Genomic DNA, 22,800 nt, shown 5'->3' with positions numbered 1-22,800 from the left:
AGGGCGTGCCGACAGGAAGGGACGCTCAGGCCTATGAGGGAGCGGCAAGGGGCAGCGGGGGCGGGGAGAAGAGTGCGCAGGGCCTATGAGGGAGCGGCTGGGGCGACGGGGGGCGGGGAGAGGAGTGCGCCGTCCTTTGAGGGAGCAGCATGGGGCGGCGGGGGCGGGGAGAGGAGTGCGCCGGGCCTATGAGGCAGCGGCGTAGGGGCGGTGGGAGCGGGAGAGCGCTGGGGCTGGAGGGACATGTCAGCGCCGGGGCGAGAGCGCGGGGGCGGGCCCGGGGCGAGAGCGCGGGGGCGGGCCCGGGGCGGGGCTAGCGGGGGCGGGGCCTCCCGGGAGCACACCTTTTAGGGCTGCGGGCTGGCGCCTGCGGTTTGGTAAGTCTAACCCGTGCGAGAGGAGTCGTGGCTGCTTGGAGGCTGTGCGGTGAGTGCTGCCATCCGCCCTTCCCGCAGCGGCCCCGTCAACCCTGGGCCCGCTCTTTTCATCCTCCCAAGCCCTGCGCCCGCCCCGGCACCCTGCCCGGGCCTGCAGCTGTTCCGGGGAGGAGGACGTGGGCACGGTCCTTGCGGCGGATCCTTTGTTATCGCACCAAGACGGGTGCGAGAACTTGCACTGAAGCCTGCTTAGCGAGAGACCCGAGGCGGGTGGGGGACACCAGGGGATGTGGAGGCCGGGGAACGGAGATCTGGCTGGAGATGCGGAGCCCGGAGGACTGGAGGATCGAGAGGCCGGTCCGGGAGCGTCGAGGCCGGATTGCAGGAGAGTCTGGACCCGGGGGTGGGAATAGGGGGTTGGAGCCGGAGCCGAAGGCAGCGGGGTGCTTGGGAAGTGAGAGTGGCCGGGACCTTGGGCTGACGTTTGGATCGGGAAGAGTGGAGCGGATGATCGGCGCCAAAAAACGGTGCCCCGAGAGGGCTGGAGGCGAGCCTGGTGCTGCTGAGAGGCGCGGACTGATCCTTCTATTACTGGAAGAGGGTTTAGTCTCTGCTGCTTTCTCTGTCTCGGGCCTAGATTTTTTCGGGTTGACTGTGTGGCTCAATTTTCCAGAGAAGTAAATTTCAAGCATTGAATTCTATTTCCTTTTCAGACCTGCAGGCTTCCTTAAATCCTTGCACCTCTTCCCTGTGATTTAGTATCTGTAGCCAAAGTCACCTAGGAGCTGCTTTGAGATCCCCTCAGGGCATGTTGAAAAGCGTGCCTTTCTCACACTTTGTCACTCTTGATTTCAGTGGGTCTGTTCTCAAGCCATGCAGAAGCTGCCTATGTCCCTGTACTCAGTAAGTGGCATCCAAGCCCAAAACCAGCCTTCTCAGCTACCTCTCCCTGTTCCTTCCCCAGTTAGCCATCAAGCCACCTGGACCTCCTAAATACCCATGAGCTCTGTCCACTTCTCTCCGTTTTTGAGAACCACCCTAGGCTCTCACCTAGCTACAGCAGTCCTCATTGGCCTCCATACTTCCAGACCCGTCCCCCTGCCCTCCATTCCATTCTTCACAGCACAAGCTGAGTGATCTTTATAAAACAGAATTCTAGAAGGCTGTTCCTTTGCCCATAGGACAAACCCAATCCCTTAACAAGGCTAACAAAGCCAAGCATAGGTTGGCGCCTTGGTCCCCTCCCCATCTTATCTTTCGTTATACCACCATTTCACTTACTGAACAGCCAGGCTGATCCTCATACCTGTTCTCTGCCTGGAACACTCTGCATTCCCTCTCTCCCTTCATTACATCACATTTGCTTGAGGAACTCCTACTTAGGTTTCTGTTCTCATTAAGTACTTCAAGGTTAAGTTTTCTATGATGAGTTCCTTTTGCATCCTGCATTCCATAAAAAGCAAATGGCATATCCTTTGCAGTTGCTTGTTTACTTCCCTACTATCTTCCCTACTAGTCTGTAAGCAAATTCCATGAGGGACTATGTTTATCTTGTTACCTTGTTGTTCCTTATTGTTTTTTCCCGTGTATCGGGCCTGGCACAAGTAATGGCCATACTACAGCATTATGCTTTTTAATAATTATGCCCTATCTGAAAAAATAAACCTATTTTAGGTTTACTTAGCAAATTATAATTAAAAGATGTGAATTAGAAAGAAATGGCAGAAGTGAAATATGGAGTTGCTGTGACAATATGAATATGCAGGATAGTAACAGGTGCTAAGCAAAGTGGTTAGACCAGCCTGCATCAAAATGTGCTCAGCCACTTTGGGTTGGAGTTAGATGATCTCCAAGAATGAAATGTAAAGCTTAAGTCATCCCTGTCACAACCTGATGTTGGAGCTTTGGTTTTTGCCTTGCTCTTTTGCAAAAGAAGCCTTTGAAAGTTAGAATGTGTTTTAATGAACGAACAATGTATTGGAGTGTGGCAATAAAACCTGTTCACAGTAAAACAACAACATTGTACCTAATTAAATCAGATTTGCTTTTGCTCTCTTTAAAAAAGGCCTTACTTCCTGCCATTTTAAGAGACTGACATGTTATCTGATACAGGCAATTACAATGTTTCTTTACTGTTTTGCTTTCAAACCCAATTTAACACAATCTACTGCTTCATCCCCCTTCAGTGCTAACAAGCAGTCTATTTTCATGTAAGGCTTTAAAACAATTTTGGTGCCTACTATTAGATCTTTAAACTCTGCCTCAAATATGGGAAGCACTGGTGTTTGGGTCCCAAAAAAGAGGTGGGAATTTTTAGACTGTTAGATAATGTTTTGTACAGATGTAACGTATATAATGGAGGGGAACAGGTACTTTGTTGCCAGACCACTCAAGGCCAAGTCCCAAGGGTGCCACTTACCAGCTCATTCATAAATTAAGCATAAATCATATACACACCTCATAGGGTTGTTGTGAGGATAAAATGAGATGTCTGTTGACTATGCTTTGTAACTATATGATGTTATTTCTCTGCCTATTTCATTCTTGCCTTCAAATTGCTTATAGAGCTTTTTGAATTAGGGTAGAGTAAGATAAAATTCTCTGATCCCTACTGAGCACTGTGTGGCATCTGCCTTGTGGAGCCACTTTTGAATAAGGGAGTACAGGTGTGAGTCCCACACAGGGATAGGATCCATGGCTCTAACCATCACCCCGGACACTCAGGTTTACTGCAGTACTCTGCACACAGTTCAGTAAATTATTACAGCGCAAATGACAAATGAATAAATACCGACTCAGACTTTTCCCAGTTTCAAACCTTCTCTGGTAGGCGGAATTTCTTTAATCAGGTGGCTGTAAACCAGAATCTCCTTCTACAGAGGAGTGGTCCTGAGCGGAAGGGAGGAGGCCCTGTAGGTTATCTGTAGTTTTTATAAATGGCATCCAAGATCCTTCATTCTACATTTATTTTATACAAAATATGGCTTTGGACAGTGGGGAACAATTTCAGCCTGTCTTCCTGGTCCTGGGGCCCTTCCAGAGAAAAGGAAAGAATGGTTTGATCTGTTTGTATGGCACCACTGAACTTCGTTCAGTTTACTCTGTATTTCATTTTACTTGCTGCTCAGTGTGTTTTCACCTTAATTACAAAGTAAATATTAAGAGATTGACTACCAGGCCCAACGATATTGGTCCAGTCACCAATATCCAATTTGGTGATTCTTCTAATTCCCCGGAGAAATTCAGAGACCAGATGGGAAAGAATTTCAATAAAACCTCTAGTACATTACAGCTGAAATCTGTTCTTATCCAAACTATTGTGAAAAGTCTGTTCTTTCTGTTTCACTTGCTGAATCTGGATATGTGACTGCTTTTAAGATTTTGTCCTCTCTAATAGGTCATAAATACAATCCTGATGTTTTTCAAGCTCTTTGGCAAAAGTATAGCCTTCCCAGAAGTCATGATGGAAAGGCTTCACCTTTACTTTACAGGCATATAGAAAATGTCTTAATAACATAAAACCAGATACTTTGCTTTTAGAAGTAGATTACCCAGTGGCATCAAAAACACCGTAAGTGTCATTCCTATTTTGTTCATTAATTACAGTAAGTGCACTTTATACTATTTCAGTGTCTCTGCTGTCAGTTTCTGTCATGTTATTTATGCTCTCTGTCTCATCTTAATTAGAGCTTCTAGGTTATGGATTTTAGTTTCCTTTATTGAAAGTAGAGAGACTATTACCCCTCCCATAAGGTAGTAAGTCATGTTGAGGAGTGGGACTCTGCCCTCGCAAGGCAGACAGATCCTGGTTTGAGTGCTGGCTCTGCCACGTAAGTTACTTAACTGCTCTGAGCCTCAGGCAGCTGAACTGTAAAATGGGGATCATTATGTCTCAGACCATCACTGGAAGGACTAGCCAGAAACACATAAGTAAATAATAAATGCATACCTAAGTAAGCAAAAGTACCTTTTGGCTCAGAGTCTAGCCCAGATGAGACAGCATCAAGAGGAACTATTGTTACGGGACACTTGTACACAACGCTCAAATCACATAAGACATTTTGATTCTTTGGCCTTTTCTTTGGCTATGTGTTCTGGTAAATCTTTCCTTGTAATTTTTTTTTTTTAGATAGATTCATGGAGATGATTCATAAGTGAGCAGTATTCATTCTGATGTCACATTTGGAGATTTCAAACCCTTTTGAGACCAGGCTTTATCCTTTACCTCAGTTTCCTATTAGGACAGGCCCTAGGAACAGCCTACTGCTGGGGGACAGGTTAGTGGAGTAGGAATCTGGCAAACTGTTGATACTAATTTAATATCTTATTTTGAAATCTCTACCATAGGCATGCTTTTAAACTATTCATTTTTAATAACAGGGTTTTGTGGGCTTTTTAATTTTTAACACTTTATAACTTCATATAGAAATTTCAGTTTTAGAAATTAATTTTCATTCTGCTGCCTTCACTGTAGATCATCTATTCTGCTTTACTGGATTATTGCAATATACAATGGTCCCTTTAGTTGGCTAACTAGAATATAAATAGGAAAACGTTACAACTTTTCACTTGTTTAGGAAAACAGCATGAAATGTTTAAGTATCTATTTTAGAGTGACGGTACATTTATACTGACAACCTTCTTTTAGTTCTTGAAGATTTGTGTGGAGCAGCTTTACTGGCAAGTGTTAAAGGGGTCTAGGAACTAGAGAAGTGAGTCTAAGACCCAAGTTCAAATTGCCATCTAATGCCAATTGGTCTATTAAAATTTCTCCAGGATCTAATGTTCAGAAATGTACTTTATAATCAGCAGCATCCTGAATTGATGGAAAGAATTATATATATCAATACAGTAAGAAACAATTAGTGTTAAGTTCATTGCTGTGCTAGGATATATTTTTTAAACCCTTTTGGTATGCTTTTCCCATTTATGTTTGGTCAAATGAAAATGTTCTAAGACATAAACTCCTGTTATCTCTTAGAGCGTTAAATATTTCCCTTGAGGGATATTTTTTTATTCTTCTAAGATGAGATCACCATCCCCAGAATAATTTGTATTCAGCCCGGCATTAGCTAATGGAGGTGAGGTAATGCTAAGTGTGACACGTTAGTAAGTTGCAAGAACCAAAGCCCTCTCCCAAGAGTGTGGATGTGGTGTTTTCATGTGGAAAAAGCAGATGGTGACAAGGAGAGAGCAAATGTGCACATGTCTGATGCAATGAGGATTTTATTTACCATTATATAAGTTTGTGATAGTGTATGAAGGTCAGTTGATACTGTTGCAATATATATGGTTCAGATACTGATAAAGAAAGCAATGAAACACGTTATAGTATGTGTTCCTGAGAAATCCTTATCGAATAGTATAAGACACTGTTTTAAATCCCATTCCAAAGAACTCCCATTTTTTCCTTTCAGCCACCAACTACCTTACTGAAACAAAATCGTCTATCTCATGCCTAATATCAGATATCATTAAATTACAATCACTTTTATTAGGCTTGATCTATATGAAAACTTTCTTAACTATTAAAAATGATTTGGTTAAAGTTCAATAAATACATGAAAAGGAAGTGACTACTTAAAAGTTACCTATTATTTAGATGAAATCTTAACATTGATATGAGCCAAGAAGCCAAATATTTTAAAATTCTGGAAAGCAGATCACTATTTAAATTTAAACTTTCTTTTTTTTTATTCAATTAGCCAACATACAATACATCATTAGTTTTTGATGTAGTGTTCAACGATTCATTAGTTGCATATAACACCCAGTACTCATCACAAAAAAAAAAAAAAAAAATTAAACTATCTATAAGGATAAAATAGTTTCATCCCATAGCTTTATTGTTGGCAAGAGATAAAAGGTTGTTAGAAGTTAGTATTTCAGTCTAAGAATCATGACACTGTTTGCAGAAGTGTTTGACAAGAGATCTTAAAGGCCTCAGTCATGTGGGAACCCATCATGGGGTCCTCAACACCCTACATTTGGAAAACCCATTCACAGGGCCAATTTGAGGCAAACACGGGCCAGAAAGGACACTGGTGGGAGCTCCAGGTTCAGCTTTAGAAATTTCTATTTTTATTAAGTCTTCTTTCCCACTCTGTTTTCACTCCAGATTTACTACAGGCTGGCCATAAAGTCTTGAAACATAGATAATATTATTTTCTTAATGGATTGTAATATAATAACAGTAAATCACTTATTATGTATTTGCCTATGGTTTGAGAATTGTTAGCCACTCTATTCTCTCAATTCATCAAATTAACCACAACTTTGCTTTTCAACCACAGATGGATAATTATTTTGCATTTTAGTCTGCCCAGTTAGAATTGACATGCATGGGGCAATTTGGTCTCTATATTTATGGTTCAAGAACGTTTGAGGTTTCTTGTACCTGATCTATGTTTGTTGTATGTGTGAAACAAAAGAGAAAGAAAAAGAGGGAGACTAGGACATGGTACAGAGCAGCCAAGGAAAGATCGCTACTTTCATAGTAGTAGCGTTCCCCTGTTTTTATCACTCTTGAAACAGGGCTGAGAGTTGAAATTGACACAGTCCTGGTTGATGCAATCTATCCTTGCTGATAGATATTATTTTATAAGATAATCTTTGTTACTATTTTCTAAATTTAAAAACAATACAGATGTTGTAGAAAATATAGGGAAATATCAAGGAGTAAATAAGTTGCCAGTAATCCATCACCCAGAGACAGCCACTGTTAAAAGATAGGTTAATATGTAAAGATGCTGGATAATTACTTTGGATCTTTTTCTTGTGTTTAATTGAGATTATATTATTTTATACAACTTTATAACCTATTTTTACTTCGCCTTATAAGCATTTCATATATAGTTGGTAAGTTCTTTTAAAAAGTTTTATAGCTGTATTAGCCAATGTATGGATATACCACAACTTAACTATTCTCAATTCTCAATATTCTCCTCTTCCCTCCTTCCCTTTTCCTCCTCTCTCCCAACCCCTGGGGCTATTTTTTAGGCTGCATTCTTAGAAGTGTAATTTTACTGGATCAAACTTCTAAGCTCTTACTGAGGGATAGGAGGACATATCAAGAGATATCATTTTCAAGAGATAATACCAATTTATGCCCCTTCCAGTAGAGTATGAGAATGCCTATCTCCCACACTTCTGCTAGCATTGTGTGTGATTGGTTTTTGGTATTACTTGGTTACAATACATGGGTAAATACCCACGAAAGTACACCTCAGACGTTTTGGGATTCATGTCTCATGAATCTTAGTTTATCTTCTAAATATAGAGAAAATAGGAAAAATCTTATAAGAAGTACCTCATCCTCCTTCCATCACATTCACCCTCCTTCACCTGTTGTGCCCCAATAGTTTGCCCTCCTTCTCCTTATGGAGGGACGAACCCTCACTTGTTCTTAGCTGAGACCGATGCTTTTCCATATGTGAGCTAGATTCGCAAACTTTCTCTCCTCTTGCCTTATTAATTTCTCACTTTCCATAGATCGTTCTCATCAGCATGAAAGCAAGCCTTCTATGGCCCATCTTTAAAACCAAACAAAGCAAGAAATCTCTACCTCTCATCCCCCTCCAGCTCCTATTCCATTTCTCCTTTCCCCTTCCCTGCAAAACTGCTTGCTCACTGGTATTATCTTTACTCATTTTTGTTCTTCCATCTTCTCCCCAACCCACTGCAGCAACATTGATCCTTTTAAACTATAATGTTTGAAAAGTCTAACACTTGGCTGTTGTGTAAATGTAGAATAAATGTGTCAGATATTTTATTTAATAATAGAACCAGTAAGATATTAAGACCAGTTCAAAGGAGAATTTGAAGAACAAACATAGATGGTTGGGTATAAGGATATGAATTTGCTAATAGAAGTGGAACTGGTTAATATCCTACGGGGCAGTGAAAGGTAATTTGGAAGGGTCATTTTTCTATAGGTCGAAAATCAATTGCATCATTAAAAGACAAAATTCATTTTTGTTGCTATAGGCAAGAATCATTAGCATGGCTATCCATTTTCTATGACTTAATTTCCTACAACCTAGGAAAATATTGTAAAATAACCTAGTCATTACAAGGTCAGATAAAGGGTTAGTATCCAAAGTTCATAAAGAGTTTATCAAACTGAATACCCAAAAACCAAATAATCCAGTAAAGAAATGGACAGAAGACAAGAACAGGCATTCAGATGGCTAACAGACACATGAAAAGACATGTGTCTCAACATCAGTCATCAGGGAAATACAAATCAAAACCAAGATAGAGACCACCTCACACCTGTAGAATGGCTAAAATTACAACTCAAGAAACAACAGGTGTTGGCAAGGATGTGGAGAAAGGGGAACCCTCTTACACTGTTGGTGGTAATGCAAACTAGTGCAGCCACTCAAAAACAGTATGGAGATTCCTCAAAAGTTAAAAATAGAACTACCCTATGACCCAGCAATTGCACTACTAAGTATTTACCCCAAAGATACAAAAATACTGATTCAACAGGGCTCCTGCACCCTGATGTCTATAGCAGCATTATCAACAATAGCCAAATTATGGAAAGAGCTCAAATGTCCATCGACTGATGAATGGATAAAGAAGATATGCCATATATATATATATAATGGAATAGTAACCATTAAAAATAATGAAATCTTGCCATTTGCAATGACATGGATGGAGCTGGAGTGTATTATGCTAAGTGAAATAAGTCAGAAAGACAAATGCCATATGATTCCACTCATATGTGGAATTTAAGAAACAAAACATGGAGGAGGGGGGGGGAAAGAGAGAGAAAGGCAAACCATAAGAGACTCTTAGCTATAGAGAACAGAAGGGTTGCTGATGGGGAGGTGTGTGGGGGGATGGGCTAAATGGGTATGGGTATTAAGGAGGGCACTTGTGATGAGCAGTGGGTGTTGTATGTAAGTGATCGATCACTGACTTCTACTCCTGGTACTAATATTACACTATATGTTAACTAACTAGAATTTAAATAAACTTAAAAAAAAAAAGACTCTATAAAGTCAGCTAATCCTCAAGATTCCTCTAGACCACGCCCAGCACCATGCTGAAATGATATACAATAATTTCTTTTGCCCATTTTGCACATTTCCAGGTGTTGGACAATTTTTCCTGATAATCCCCACTATAACCCATGACCTTCTTGCCAAAGCCAGTGGTCTGTCCTTAACTGACTTGACCTCTTAGCAATATTTAAAGCATGGAACACTCTTTGAAAGACTTCTGCATGCTTTGGTGTACCACATTCATCTACCCCCCCCTACCAAACCCCCCCCCCGCCGCAACCCGTTTCAGTCACCTCTTTCAGTCTCGTGCTGGCCTGTAAATACCAGAGTGCCCCGTGTATCTCTAGCGCTGATCTCTCCCTGAGTTCCAGACTCTTAACTACCTATTTCCAATTATCAACTCTAATCTAAGCCACCATCATCTCTTTCCAGAACTATTCTATAAGGCTTTCCATTGTCCTGTGTGCTTCTACTCCAATCTTCCACAGTTGATTCTTTACTCCGCAGCCAGAGTGATCTTTTTAAAGCATGCCGTCCCTCTCTGCTTAAAACACACCAATGGTTTCTCCTTGCAACCAGAATAAAACCAAAGCTGCTCTCAGCTCCTGAGGGCCCTGTGTGATCTCACCTTCCCTACTTCATCTCTCTTTATGCCTTCCCTTCTTTTACCATGCACTAGTCAAAGTAGTCTTCTTTCTGTACCATGAATACACCAAACTTTTTCAGGGACTTTGTACTTGTTGGTCCTTCCCGGCAAAGATAGCCTCTATGTCATTTAGATCTCGATGTAAACGTCACCTGAGAGATGTCTTTCCCAACCACCTTAGCTAAAGTAGCTCATACTCCCAGTCTCCCCATTACTTTATTCTGTTTTCTTCTCTTCATAGTCCCAATTAGTGTCAGAAATCTTACTATCAATTTGTAATTATTCTTCCTTTCTAGGATGAAAGTTTGAGGGTCAGAACTTTGTCTTGTCTTCCACTCTGTCTTGGTGTCTACACTGGTACCTGGTACAAAGCATGTGCTCATTAAGTATTTGCTTACTGACTAAAAGATGGTTCATCCCAGTTGTATTCACCACCCTCCCTTGGTTTTCTAGAAAGCCTATAGGAAACAAGATGGTAGAAAAGCAAAGAGTCTTTGTTAGAAAGGCAAAACAAAGACTGGCTTTGAGAGAAAGTAAAACACTGCTCTCCTCTGTGGTTGAATTGAAATGGTGATGCTTCCCTTCCTCCATATTCTTGTCTCCATCTTTTCGCACCATAGGCTTGCACGCTATTCAGGGAGAAGGCAGGAAAGAACTTAGTTTTGGAGAATAAAAGAGGTCTCCTTAGCTTTGGGCTTGGAAGAGGGTGGGCTTTGGTAGGGATTTTCAGTTTGGGAGAAGATGAAAAAGTAAGTTTAGAGATGGATGGTGGTGATAATTATGCACCAATGTAACTATACTTAATGTCACTGAGTTGTACGCTTAAAATAGTTAAGACAGTAGATTTATGTATGTTTTATCACAATTTTTTAAATTTAAAAATGGGGAGGAAGGCTAGGACTTTTTATAAAGGCTTTTGTGATTGGGTGAGTCCTGTTGATGGGCTTGTATATTCTTTTACGATTTCTGATCTTAGCATACGAGTCAGGTTAAAGTTGTCTTTCGATTCAAATTTTTGAGATCGCCAGGGCTTCTAGAGGCTGGAGAAAGTCAAGAATTTTTGGACTTGTTTTTCTCTTTTTATTTAGGGAGGCAGATTGCCATGGGAAGTACCTTTACTTCTGGAAGGCCAGAGAAGACATGGGAGAACTCCGGAAGACAAGTAGTAAGGAACTGGCTTCTTCAGAGGCAGCAGAGCAGAGTGGGAAGGAGAGCGCCTGAGTCACTTAGCTCTGTCACTGTGGACAAAGTCATTTAATCACGAGAAGCAGGGTTTCCTGACTTTCAGGAGTGTTGGGAAGAGAAAAGATAAGATGTCTAGCTCAGTGCCTGCTGTATAATAAGTGCCCCATAAGTGGTAGCTCCTCCAGTTATAAGGACTGGTTCACCATGTCAGGTCCACTGGAATTGTCTGATGGAAGAACGAAAGCAGAAATTTTAGTTCTCACTTCCAGGTGTCCCTGGCCATTCCACGACCCTAGATGAGAAGTTGGAATTCTCAAGCCCAGTTTCAGAGTAAAAATTATATGGAGGTTTGGAATTTCCTGGTGCTGGATCTCTTGAGAATCTAAAGCATTGTAGCATAGTATTGTGTGAGGTGTACAATTGTGATGGGAAGTTTCTGGGTTTTGTTTTGACTATGCTGAGTTGGAAGGCTGAGTTCTTAGCAATGAATGACCTGATCTGTTGCAAGAGAAACAAGTTGCAATCTGTGTCTTGATCTGGTTGGGAGTGGATAAATGTAAAAATTTATCAAGCTGCATGCTTCTTACCTGTACACTATATGAACTTCAAAGCTCACTTAAAAAAAGAGAGAGAGAAAGAAATGGACTACATTACACACACTTTTGGAAAGGATTATTGCTCCTAGGTTTGACTCACCAAAACCTTTAACAAGAGAGGTGAAGCTGGGTGAGGAGTGGTAATGCCAATTGAAAATGTCATATAAAGCATTAATTTAGAGAAATAATCATTGGAATAATTAATATAATGCGTGGTCGCCTAATAACGGATTAACTTCTGTCTTCTTTATATTCCAGTTAGAAGTATCCATGGAGAACACTGAACACTCAGTGGATGCAAAATCCATTAAAAATTCAGAAACGTGAGTATTTCTAATGCTATCCTTTATAATCAGGGAAAGATGTGTATGTAATACAGCAAACTTTAAGGAATAGGGAAGCAGAAAGGGCTTTCAAACCAGAGAGAACCAGCTGACTTCTTACCTCAACAGCTGCGTGGCTTTTGCACATGTTAACTTATCCTCCCCGAATCTTGTCTTTAAAATCCAACTTTCACGAAACTGTGGGGAGGATGGAGGGAAAGATGAGGTATAGTGCCCGACCCACAGTCAGAATCTCTGACCTGGAAGCAGAAGGAAGCTACAGAAGAGGCAGAACTCGCAAGTCTGGGTGCTTCTGTGCCTTCCTAAATCCGTCTGCAGGATGAGAGCTTTTGTGTTTGCAGGAGATTTTTGGCTTTCTGTCTATTTCTGAGTTGTTGTTGTTGTTGTTGTTTCTTAAGATTTTATTTGTTTATTTGCCAGAGAGAGAGAGCACAAGCAGGGTGAGCAGCAGGCTCCCTGCTAAGCAAGGAGCCTGATGTGGGACTCGATCCCAGAACCCTGGGATCATGACCTGAGCTGAAGGCAGACGCTTAACCAACTGAGCCACCCAGGTGCCCCTATTTATGAGTTTTAAGGCTAAAATGAAATGCCAATTCTGAGTCTGGGGAAGAATTGACTGATTTTAGATGATCTTGTACCCTTTGTTTTTCCGTCTTCCTCTTTGCAGTACTTTGCTTAATAATGCTTCCCCTAACCAGATGATGGAGAAAGGAAAAAGATAAAATGCAAACACCCTTCGTGTAATTCATGTCATTATCCACTTGGGATCTCTTGTGGAGCTTTTAATTCTAGAAAGTTTCTTCTGAAACCCAGTATTATTATTTTGGACAAAAATAATAGTAATTATTTAGTGATCTTAGTACTAAACAAAAGTATTACAGAATGATTAACAGGTTACCAATAAAGGTTTAGCAGTGTCTGTTTAGGTAAGGAGATTTATTAGAAACTAAACTTTTGAAATACAATCTCTTTTAAGAAAGTTTGGGGTCTTGGGGCGCCTGGGTGGCTCAGTTGGTTAGGCGGCTGCCTTCAGCTCGGGTCATGATCCTGGAGTCCTGGGATCGAGTCCCGCATCGGGCTCCCTGCTCGGCGGGGAGTCTGCTTCTCCCTCTGACCTTCCTCGCTCTCTGTCTCTCATTCTCTCTGTCTCAAATAAATAAATAAAATCTTTAAAAAAAAAAAAAAAAGAAAGTTTGGGGTCTTTTTTTTTTTAAACCTTTTAAGTGATTTATAAATTTTCCTACCTTTTCATATCATACAGAATATAATTTAATAGCAAATTGCATGGGAGCCCAAAACAGATTTAGGTCTGTTTTTATCCGATGATAAGTTATCTTCGCGTCCCTCGGCTTTTTGAGTCTCTGCCCTGCATCAGGCGTGTAGCTATCCTATTGCTATCTGTGATCTATATGATCTTCAACAAGTCACTGAGTATTAATACTTTCTGAGTATTAATTTTCTCACCCATAAAACGTGGGGCTCTTCACCTTAGTTAATATAATTGTTTCTGACCTTGACTGTTTTAATTTACTATTTTAATTTTTTTCCAAAAATGTTTTTAGAATTGTATGTAATGTGAAATACACTCAGGTTAAATGCATGAGGATGTGGACTTTATGTTTTGATGTTTGGCTGTTCCTAGACCTGGTATGTCCTGATCTCTGGCCTAGATTGGGGGTCAGGCTTGCAGTCTATTTTGGTCGAGTTTTATTGGAACACAGTCACACACATTCCTTTACATGTTGTCCTGGGCGACTTTCACCAGCAGAATGGAGTAGCTGCTTCAACAGAGCCTCAAATACTTAATGTGTGGCTCTCTTGAAAAAAAGTTTTTTGACCCTGGTCTAGATAACAGAAGTTTTTGGATAAGTGACTTTCAGACAAGTATTTCCAATTCTTTACAACAGTGATTCTATGTATTAACTATTAATTTGTTCAGCTCGTAGTGTTTAAGGAACAATTTAGGAATTATGAAAAATACTGTGCTTTGAGTCCTATCTGTATTTTGTTGGTTTCCTCTCATTTCCAGGGTAATTTTTAAGATCTTACTCGTACCTTGAGAGATAAATATCTCACAAGTTATAAGAAATTTAAGAATTTTATTATTTTTTTTTTAAAGATTTTATTTATTTATTTGACAGAGACAGAGACAGCAAGAGCAGGAACACAAGCAGGGGGAGTGGGAGAGGGAGAAGCAGGCTTCCCGCTGAGCCGGGAGCCCGATGTGGGACTCGATCCCAGGACCCTGGGATCATGACCTGAGCCGAAGGCAGTCGCTTAACCAACTGAGCCACCCAGGCGCCCAGAAATTTAAGAATTTTAAACTATAAAATGTATTTGGTGAGATTTTGTAAAAATTTAGAGGAAAACGTAAAATGTAGAGAGCAAAAGCCTGAACTCTGAAGTCCGACAGGTATGACACAGTGTCTGCGTAACCCTCAGCACTGAGCCTCGGGGCACTCATTTACACATCTGTGAAATGGTTTCTCATGAAATTTAAATCAGGAAAGGCCTGTAGCACACAGCCTGACATTCATTCAACAAATGTGAACTGTTCTTATGTGTTATAAAAGTTGCATTAATGTAAACAGCAGCATCGGTCATTTCTGCCTTTGTAAACTGTTGTTTGATTTCCAAACAGAAAGATCTTACATGGAAGCAAATCAGTGGACTCTGGAATGTTCTTGGACAACAGTTATAAAATGGATTATCCTGAAATGGGTTTATGTATAATAATTAATAATAAGAACTTTCATAGAAGTACTGGTATGTATCCTAATGTAATTTTTAGTCCTCTTCAAATATACCATTTACGTTTGGTATAATATGAAAAATGGAACTGATGTTATTAGTTAGTAAATGATAACACAGAATAGCCACAGAGTAAAGATAGAGCAGGACCCTACACATCCTCCATCACAAACTCTTGATCTTCTGCCCATCATCAGAATTTCTCCCTCTTCCAACAGCTCCCTCCCATCTGTATGTTGGCTCTTCTGCCCTGACTTCTGTGTAACCCTTGCTTCTTTATCCTTCTGCTTCCTCTTTCATTCTAATAGAGGGATCACAACAAATAAGGAGAGTATTTTTTTCTTTCCAAGAACTGTGCAAGGCACCTCATTGTGATTATCTCATTTAATTTTTACAACAACTCTGAAAAGTAACCACTATTGGATGCTGAAAGGTTAAAATTCTGACACAGAGTTCACACAGGTCATTTAATAGCAGAGCTGGGACTTGGCCTTGGTGTGTCTGACCACCCCCCACCCCCCAGTCTGAGCTCTGAATCCACCTCCTGCACTGCTTCACTTCTTTGTATCTTCATTTGCTCTACTGACTTTTTCCTTTGCCCCCACAAAAATGACAGAACCCCATCTTAAAGAGACCTTCTTTTACCCTGCTTCCTCTTAAGCTTTGATCTGATTTTTGTCTCCTCTAAATTTTGAAAACATGTGCTTTAAGCATGCCATCTTCACTTCTTTCCATCCCTCTTGAATCTGTTTTCTGTTTTCTACCTCTACCTCTACTGAAACTGCTCTCTTAGGTTCACCATGGCCTGATCACCAAATCTCCCTTTTCAGTCTCTATACTGGGTGTGACTTGAATCTACTAATATGGTTCAGACATTTTTTTTAGAGGATATAAACAATAAAATCCCTTACAATCCCAAAAAGTTAATTAATATCTTGATGTGTTACTTGATTCTTTTTCCTGACAGTTTCTTTCAAAGTTTAATTTCATTCATAATATTTAAGCAATAATTTATCCTGCTTGTTCCACTTAATGTAATATAAGCATTTTTCTCATTGCTATATAATTTTCAGATCTTTGAATGATTACATAATATTCCATTTGCTTAATTTGCATAATTTACCATATAAATGGACATTTGGGCTATTTCTCCATTATTTTTATATTAATGCTGTGATAATTCTTTGAATTGGCATATTGGTCACATTAGACTTAATTTTTAATTAAAGAAATTAGAAGCAGCAGATCCAACTTAGGAGGCCATCTACTGGGCTGGTGGTAAAAATGGCCAGAAGAATCCAGGTTGCACTGGAACAATAAGTAGAGCTTGGTGTTAGACTAGTTATAAGGAAAGAGTAATTGGAAAAATTGGTGTCTGATTCTGAATGGGAGCCTTTGTATTGCTTTTGGCTGTAAGCTGAGGTGCCACCTTCAGCCATTAGATACTCTGCATCATGTTGCTAAGTTATCATGCCCACTTCCTGTAGAATTTTACATTGTGGGACCTATTCTTTAACAACCATAACAACAAAATACTTAACCCAGGAGTCTGGCTTTAGCATTCGAGTGAGCTCTTCTTCTGCTTTGAAATGTGAAGGTCAGGTCCTCACAGTGATCTCCTGACAGTCTCATGTTTTCTATTCTACTATTAAATGGCTCACAACCCCGGACTGGAATTCACTCACCTTGTCACATAGCTGCATGGTGTCCTCAGCCTCTCCAAAGTCAAAACTTTGATAGGCTTATTTTAATTTTATAAACATTACCTATGGCCATAATAGACATTTCAGAAACTACAGATTACCAAAAGAAAAAAAACATTAAAATCACTCATAGTCACACTATTCAGAGATGCTCTATCAATGATATTTTGTAGGCACAGACATTGAGTCTTTTTTCCCATTCATACATGTTAATAATTTACTCAGTTCTAAGGTGTGTCCTCCCTAATGCTTTAGCCTTTTTAGATCTGAGTGCACTGTATAGTCAGTCTGTACGTTTATGTGGAGGGTACCGTAAAGGAGGGACAAAAGCCCAGGACCCCTGGGTACCAGCCTAACGCTAGCCTTATTACTTTCAACAAGTTCCTGAACTTCTCTGTGCTCCCTGTCCCACATTCGTACAAGTGAAGCTGGTCATAATCACTGTCTCACTGGTGTTTGGAAGGGTTGAAGAAACTACTTATAGCAGGATGCCTGGTGAACAGTATCAATGTGGTAGTCATTGATTTGGGGGGGGGGGCTTCTGAAAACATATTATTAAAGTAGTAACATCTGAAAATTGTTGGGAACTTAGAATCAAAAAAATACACTTCCTCTAAGTATGTGAGATGTGTGTATTATTATATATACCATTTTTTCTTAAGCAAAAGTAGAATCCTATTGTTTTATAGTTTTTGTTTGTTTGTTTGTTTGTTTTTTTAAAGATTTTATTTATTTATTTGAGAGAGAGAGAATGAGAGAGAACACATGAGAGGGGATAGGGTCAGAGGGTAAAGGAGACTCCCTGCCGAGCAGGGAGCCTGATGCGGGACTCGATCCTGGGACTCCAGGATCATGACCTGAGCCGAAGGCAGTCGCTTAACCAACTGAGCCACCCAGGCGCCTGTTTTATAGTTTTTTTTAATACAGTGACCATTTCCCATGGCAAAATTTTGTCTACAGAAATTTTTTTTTAAGATTGATTTATTTATTTGAGAGACAGAGAGAGTGAGCAGGGGGAGGGGCAGAAGGAGAGAGAATCCCAAGTAGACCCTGAGCTAAGCTTGGAGCCCAATGCAGGGCTCGATCCCACAACCCTGAGATCATGACCAGAGCCAACATCAAGAGTCAGACGCTCAACCAGCTGAGCCGCCCAGGCATCCCATGTCTACAGAAATGTTAATGGCAACACAGTATTCCATTATGTAAATGAATCATAATTTATTTAACCAGACTTCTCTCATTAAGCATTTCAGTTGTGTTTTTCACTATCTAAGCAGCTGTGAAAGATATCTTTATGACCATAACACTGTTACAGTTTATGTTATGAAGTGTCTTATATGCTAAGAAACTAAAGAGACTTTGTGTTACCATGATCAAAGTCATTGAATTTTCTTAGCAGTTGAAAAGAAGAATTTATTGTGGATTGTGTGACTTGCTGAATAGTTTATTTCAGAGCAGTTACTTTTTTTTTTATGCAATTATAAGTAATCCTTTCTGTTTTCAAGGAATGACACCTCGATCTGGTACAGATGTAGATGCAGCAAACCTCCGGGAAACATTCACAAACTTGAAATATGAAGTCAGGAATAAAAATGATCTCACATGCGAAGAAATTTTGGAATTAATGGACAGTGGTAAGAAATAATTAAAAGAGTGACCTACTTTCATTGTCTAATTTTATATTATGGTATAGCTGTAATTATAATAATAAAGCACGAGAACTATGACACCATACTCTATATAATCCCATATTTTATATACATAAAATAAAAGTTATTCATGCCACCTCCCTAACGTGGCTTGAGGTATGTTGACTGCCCCAAATTGGGTTTCGATGATCTCTTAGTTCTGTCCTCAAGTTTCTTCATCTTCCTCCTGTACAGTTTAATGGGAGATTGATGGGTGAATGAAGTTGTATTGGTTTTTTGTATGTCTGTTTTCCTTACTTGTAAACATTTTTCCAGTCTCTAAAGAAGATCATAGCAAAAGGAGCAGTTTTGTTTGCGTGCTTCTAAGCCATGGGGATGAAGGAATAATTTTTGGAACAAATGGACCCATTGACCTGAAAAAATTAACAGGTTTCTTCAGAGGGGATTATTGTCGAAGTCTGACTGGAAAACCCAAACTTTTCATTATTCAGGTAATCTATACCTAAACAGCTTGGTTACTGAGGATTAATCAGGGATTAATTTACTCATTTGTGGATTACCCAATGGATTTATTTTTTTCCCCTGAAGCTACTCAACTACTGTAACATTTTTATTCATTTAAGCTACCACTTACAAGATAGAGAATAAATGTTCCTTTTAGACTTGTATCAAAAAGATTCCTCATTTTAACATCCATTTTTACACAGCCTTTACATTTCTTAGAAATAACAGTAATGTGTATACACACATACAGTTTTTTTTTGGTTTTTGTTTTTTGTTGTTGTTTGCCCTTTTGTTTTGTTTTTTTGTTTATTTACACATACAGTTTTTAATAAATTTTTTTTTAAGTAATCTCCACACCCAGCGTGGAGCCCAACCCAGGGCTTGAACTCACAACCCTGAGGTCAAGACCTGAGCTGAGATTGAGAGTCGGACATGCAACCGACTGAGCCACCCAGGCACCTTTAAATGCTTATTTTCTAACTGCTAGGCCTGCCGAGGCACAGAACTGGACTGCGGTATTGAGACAGACAGTGGAACCGAGGATGACATGGCCTGTCAGAAAATACCAGTTGAAGCAGACTTCTTGTATGCCTATTCTACGGCCCCTGGTAAGACAGTTACCAATAACGAACATTACCTGGAGATTCTAGACACAAAACAAGTGTTCCAAAGGCTGCCAAGATTTTGACATTCATAAACAGCTAACTGGTCTGTATTTTAGGTACCTTAACGACAGAGATATGTCAGAAAGTTGTCTTTAGCAAAGTTTGGCTGGAAAATGTGCATTTATAAGAAAGTGGGAGGATGGGGTAACTGGGTGATGGGTATTAAGGAGGGCACATGTGAGGATGATCATTTGTCTGAGCGCATGGTTTCAGGTGTTAAACTGGGTGTTAAACGTAACTAATGGGGCGCCTGGGTGGCTCAGTTGGTTGAGTGACTGCCTTCGGCTCAGGTCATGATCCTGGAGTCCCGGGATCGAGTCCCGCATCGGGCTCCCCCTGCTCGGCGGGGAGTCTGCTTCTCCCTCTGACCCTCCTCCTTCTCATGCTCTCTGTCTCTCATTCTCTCTGTCTCAAATAAATAAATAAAATCTGTAAAAAAAAAAACGTAACTAATGAATAGTTGAACATTACATCAGAAACTAATGATGTATTATATGCTGTCTAACTGAACATATTAAAAAAAAAATAAGAAAGCATACTTCCACAGTGTCCTTCATGAACTTAATGCCAGATAGGATACTATATTGCAATATAGAGTAATGAGTCGTAATCTTGTGAAATGGTACAATATGTGCTATATTGTCATATGCATGGTAATCGGCCAAGAGCTTCGTCCACTTCTTAGAATAGGAGAGAGGTATGTTTTCCAGGAATTCTTTAGAAGATAGGAAATAATAAAAATAAACCTGAAAAGTGTGTGAGAAGGTAAAGTGGAATGAGGGAAAAGAAATAGGTTATTCCACGTTTTTGTGATTGTGTTATACCTGTCCTCCTATAAATAAGTATTGATTGATCGTGCAATTTATTTATTATACAACTAACTCAGGGTGTCACAAAGTTTGGAAATAGAGGACAAATGTATTTTTAAAGAATGTTACATTTTTAAATACATTCAACATGATTTCTTTTTAACCTCAAGACAGTTCCAGGTAAAGTACTTCCAAATTAGAAGCAATAGATCCAAGAGTTAATCTGAAAAATGTACAATGAATACATTGTGTTCCCTTTTTTGGAGTTTTTGAATACTCTGTCATGTCTTCATCGTACTTTATTTGGATGCCTTGTAGACAAGTTTAGGACATGCAAATGTGTGTGCATACATAAGCAAGTGATTTCTTGGATGAATCAATAATGTGATGGCAACACCATGCTCCTTACAATGGTGCCTCTTTCACATTTGCTTCTGCATTTTTGCATGTTTCCCTCTTCCTCCCTGTGAGAAGGGAAACCCAGACAAGAACGCTCCCCGTCATTCAGCGGGGAAGGTAGTCCACACTCTTTTTTCCTTGCCAAAAGCAGAGGTGTATGCACAAAACCACCCCCCACCCCCCGTACCAGCATCATCTCCCCTAAAACAAGAGGTGTTGTTTATTTCCTTTTTTTATGGCTAGTAATGCTTGTGGAAATTTGTGCTTGTTTTTACCTTTATAATTATGTAATAATCTATAAAATCAGATACTCATGATACTTCGGTTGTTATTCTGCCCCGTAGGTTACTATTCCTGGCGAAATTCAAAGGACGGATCCTGGTTCATCCAGTCACTTTGTACGATGCTGAAACTATATGCTTACAAGCTTGAATTTATGCACATTCTTACCCGGGTTAACCGAAAGGTAGCCATGGAATTTGAGTCCTTTTCTCTTAATTCTGCTTTTCATGGAAAGAAACAGATTCCGTGTATTGTGTCTATGCTCACAAAAGAACTGTATCTTTATCACTAAAGATGGATGGTTTTTTGGGTTTTTTTTTTTTAAGTTCATATGCCAAGTGAGGAAATGGTTTAACCAATCCTATATTTTCCTCTCGTTTAAATCTAATCGAATACTTCACATGGTACTTTAGAACCTGCTACTTTCAAAGCAATAGAACTATGAGGCTACCTCACACTCAGAATCAGGTAGTCGAAATCGAATTTAATTAGGAATAAATAAAAATGGATAGTGGTACAATTGTTGTGAGAGGAAATGTTTCTAAATTAACTGCCCTGATAATTAGCAAGTTTTAGCGATGCTGTTACGAATTTTTGAGTAATCATGGAAGAAGTTAAACATTGTAGTTATGAATTAATGATCTTGATATGCTCCTATATGAGAGTATGTACTCTGGTTTTTGTCAAACTACAGACACGATGATGGGGAATAATGTATCCTAGAATGTGGAGCTCCCCGGGCAGGGTCATGGTCTTAAAGACCTACCTTGATTTTTAGAATCAGGATTTGGAGATAAGTCAACTGTATTTTTTGATCATTTGTCTGAGCGCATGGTTTTGTGATGTTTGGCCCAAGCATGTCTTTGTTACAAAAAGTCATGTTTAGTATTGAAAAGGAAACTAAATATTTGACCAGAGGAAGTGTGAGCAAATCCCGTTGACTCTTGCGAGGCATTTAGCTAGATGCAGCGTTAACGGAGGGAGGCAGAGTTAGAACCTCATGGTGCTGAAATGCAGCTCATCCAGCAGCTTCCATATCCCGTCCTTTGTGCCAGTCTCTTGAGCTTCACATACCAGCAAAATATGTGAAGAGCTGTTATGTAAACATCTCAAACTGTCGATCACGCTGAAAGCAGCGTGAATTGAAGAAATTCTATAGGAACATCCTAAAATACAACTTACATAATAACCAGTGAAATGCCACGAAGAAACAGTAAATCAATCAGCTGGGCACTCCATCGCTAGAAGATGGTTTGAGCCTGAGCAGAGACACAGGTGGGCACAGCCTTTGTGATGAGGGCAGAGCCCTAGACCGGCTTTGGAAAAAGCACCCTAGCTAGTTTTTTCGTACGGACTAGTGCGCTTGGAGGATGACACCCTCCCACCACCAAGGCAGGAATCTCCAAGAAAGCTAACCAAATCAGAAATTTCTGAGATGGAAATTTTCCAAAGATGCTAAGAGTCACAACAGAAACCATAGCACGTTTTATGGTACCATTTCTAAGCACGTTAAGTTATTTTCTGTTGAAGTTTTCGGTCAAAGGTACAAAAAATGGTGGTTATAACGATATACTGTTCATTGAAAAAAAGGCCGTGGCACACAGGACGTTGGCAATCAGCAGTCTCGCCCCTCCTCTGGCGCGTGGGGAAGCAGCCCCCACCAGGAAGGCCAGCCTGCAGGCCTCCTCACTCAGGCAGGCCCTGAGCCCTTACTGCATCCCGGGGCCTCACAGGTTTTGCAGTCTGACCTTTCACGGGAGCTATCTTTTGCTCAAGGAAAGAAACTCACATTTATAAATGACCACTCTTTGTTTCATCTATGGAACTTTTTCTAAGTAAATGAGGCATGTAATGGTATCCTGAGATGTGTTCC

At 40.0% G+C, this 22,800-nt stretch overlaps 1 protein-coding gene across 2 annotated transcripts; it reads left to right on the top strand.

The window, feature by feature from the left end:
- The first annotated feature begins 341 nt into the window (after positions 1-341).
- CASP3 (caspase 3) lies at positions 342-21,447 on the top strand. Of its 2 annotated transcripts, XM_021694141.1 has the most exons (8): positions 414-426; positions 11,129-11,205; positions 12,080-12,144; positions 14,807-14,931; positions 18,125-18,253; positions 18,584-18,759; positions 19,260-19,380; positions 20,990-21,447. In XM_021694141.1, exons 2-8 carry the CDS (start codon positions 11,143-11,145, stop codon positions 21,217-21,219), a joined length of 909 nt encoding a protein of 302 aa, XP_021549816.1. In that variant the 5' UTR covers positions 414-426; positions 11,129-11,142; the 3' UTR covers positions 21,220-21,447. The 2 variants fall into 2 exon arrangements, with proteins under 2 accessions (XP_021549817.1, XP_021549816.1); XM_021694142.1 differs by lacking the exon at positions 11,129-11,205 and having other exon boundaries at positions 342-426.
- Positions 21,448-22,800: the final 1,353 nt, after the last annotated feature.

This window comes from Neomonachus schauinslandi, chromosome 2 (genome assembly GCF_002201575.2).
Source record: "Neomonachus schauinslandi chromosome 2, ASM220157v2, whole genome shotgun sequence".
NCBI lineage: Eukaryota > Metazoa > Chordata > Mammalia > Carnivora > Phocidae > Neomonachus > Neomonachus schauinslandi.
Note: the sequence above shows the minus strand (reverse complement) of the source record. Positions and strands in the feature narration are given on the sequence as shown.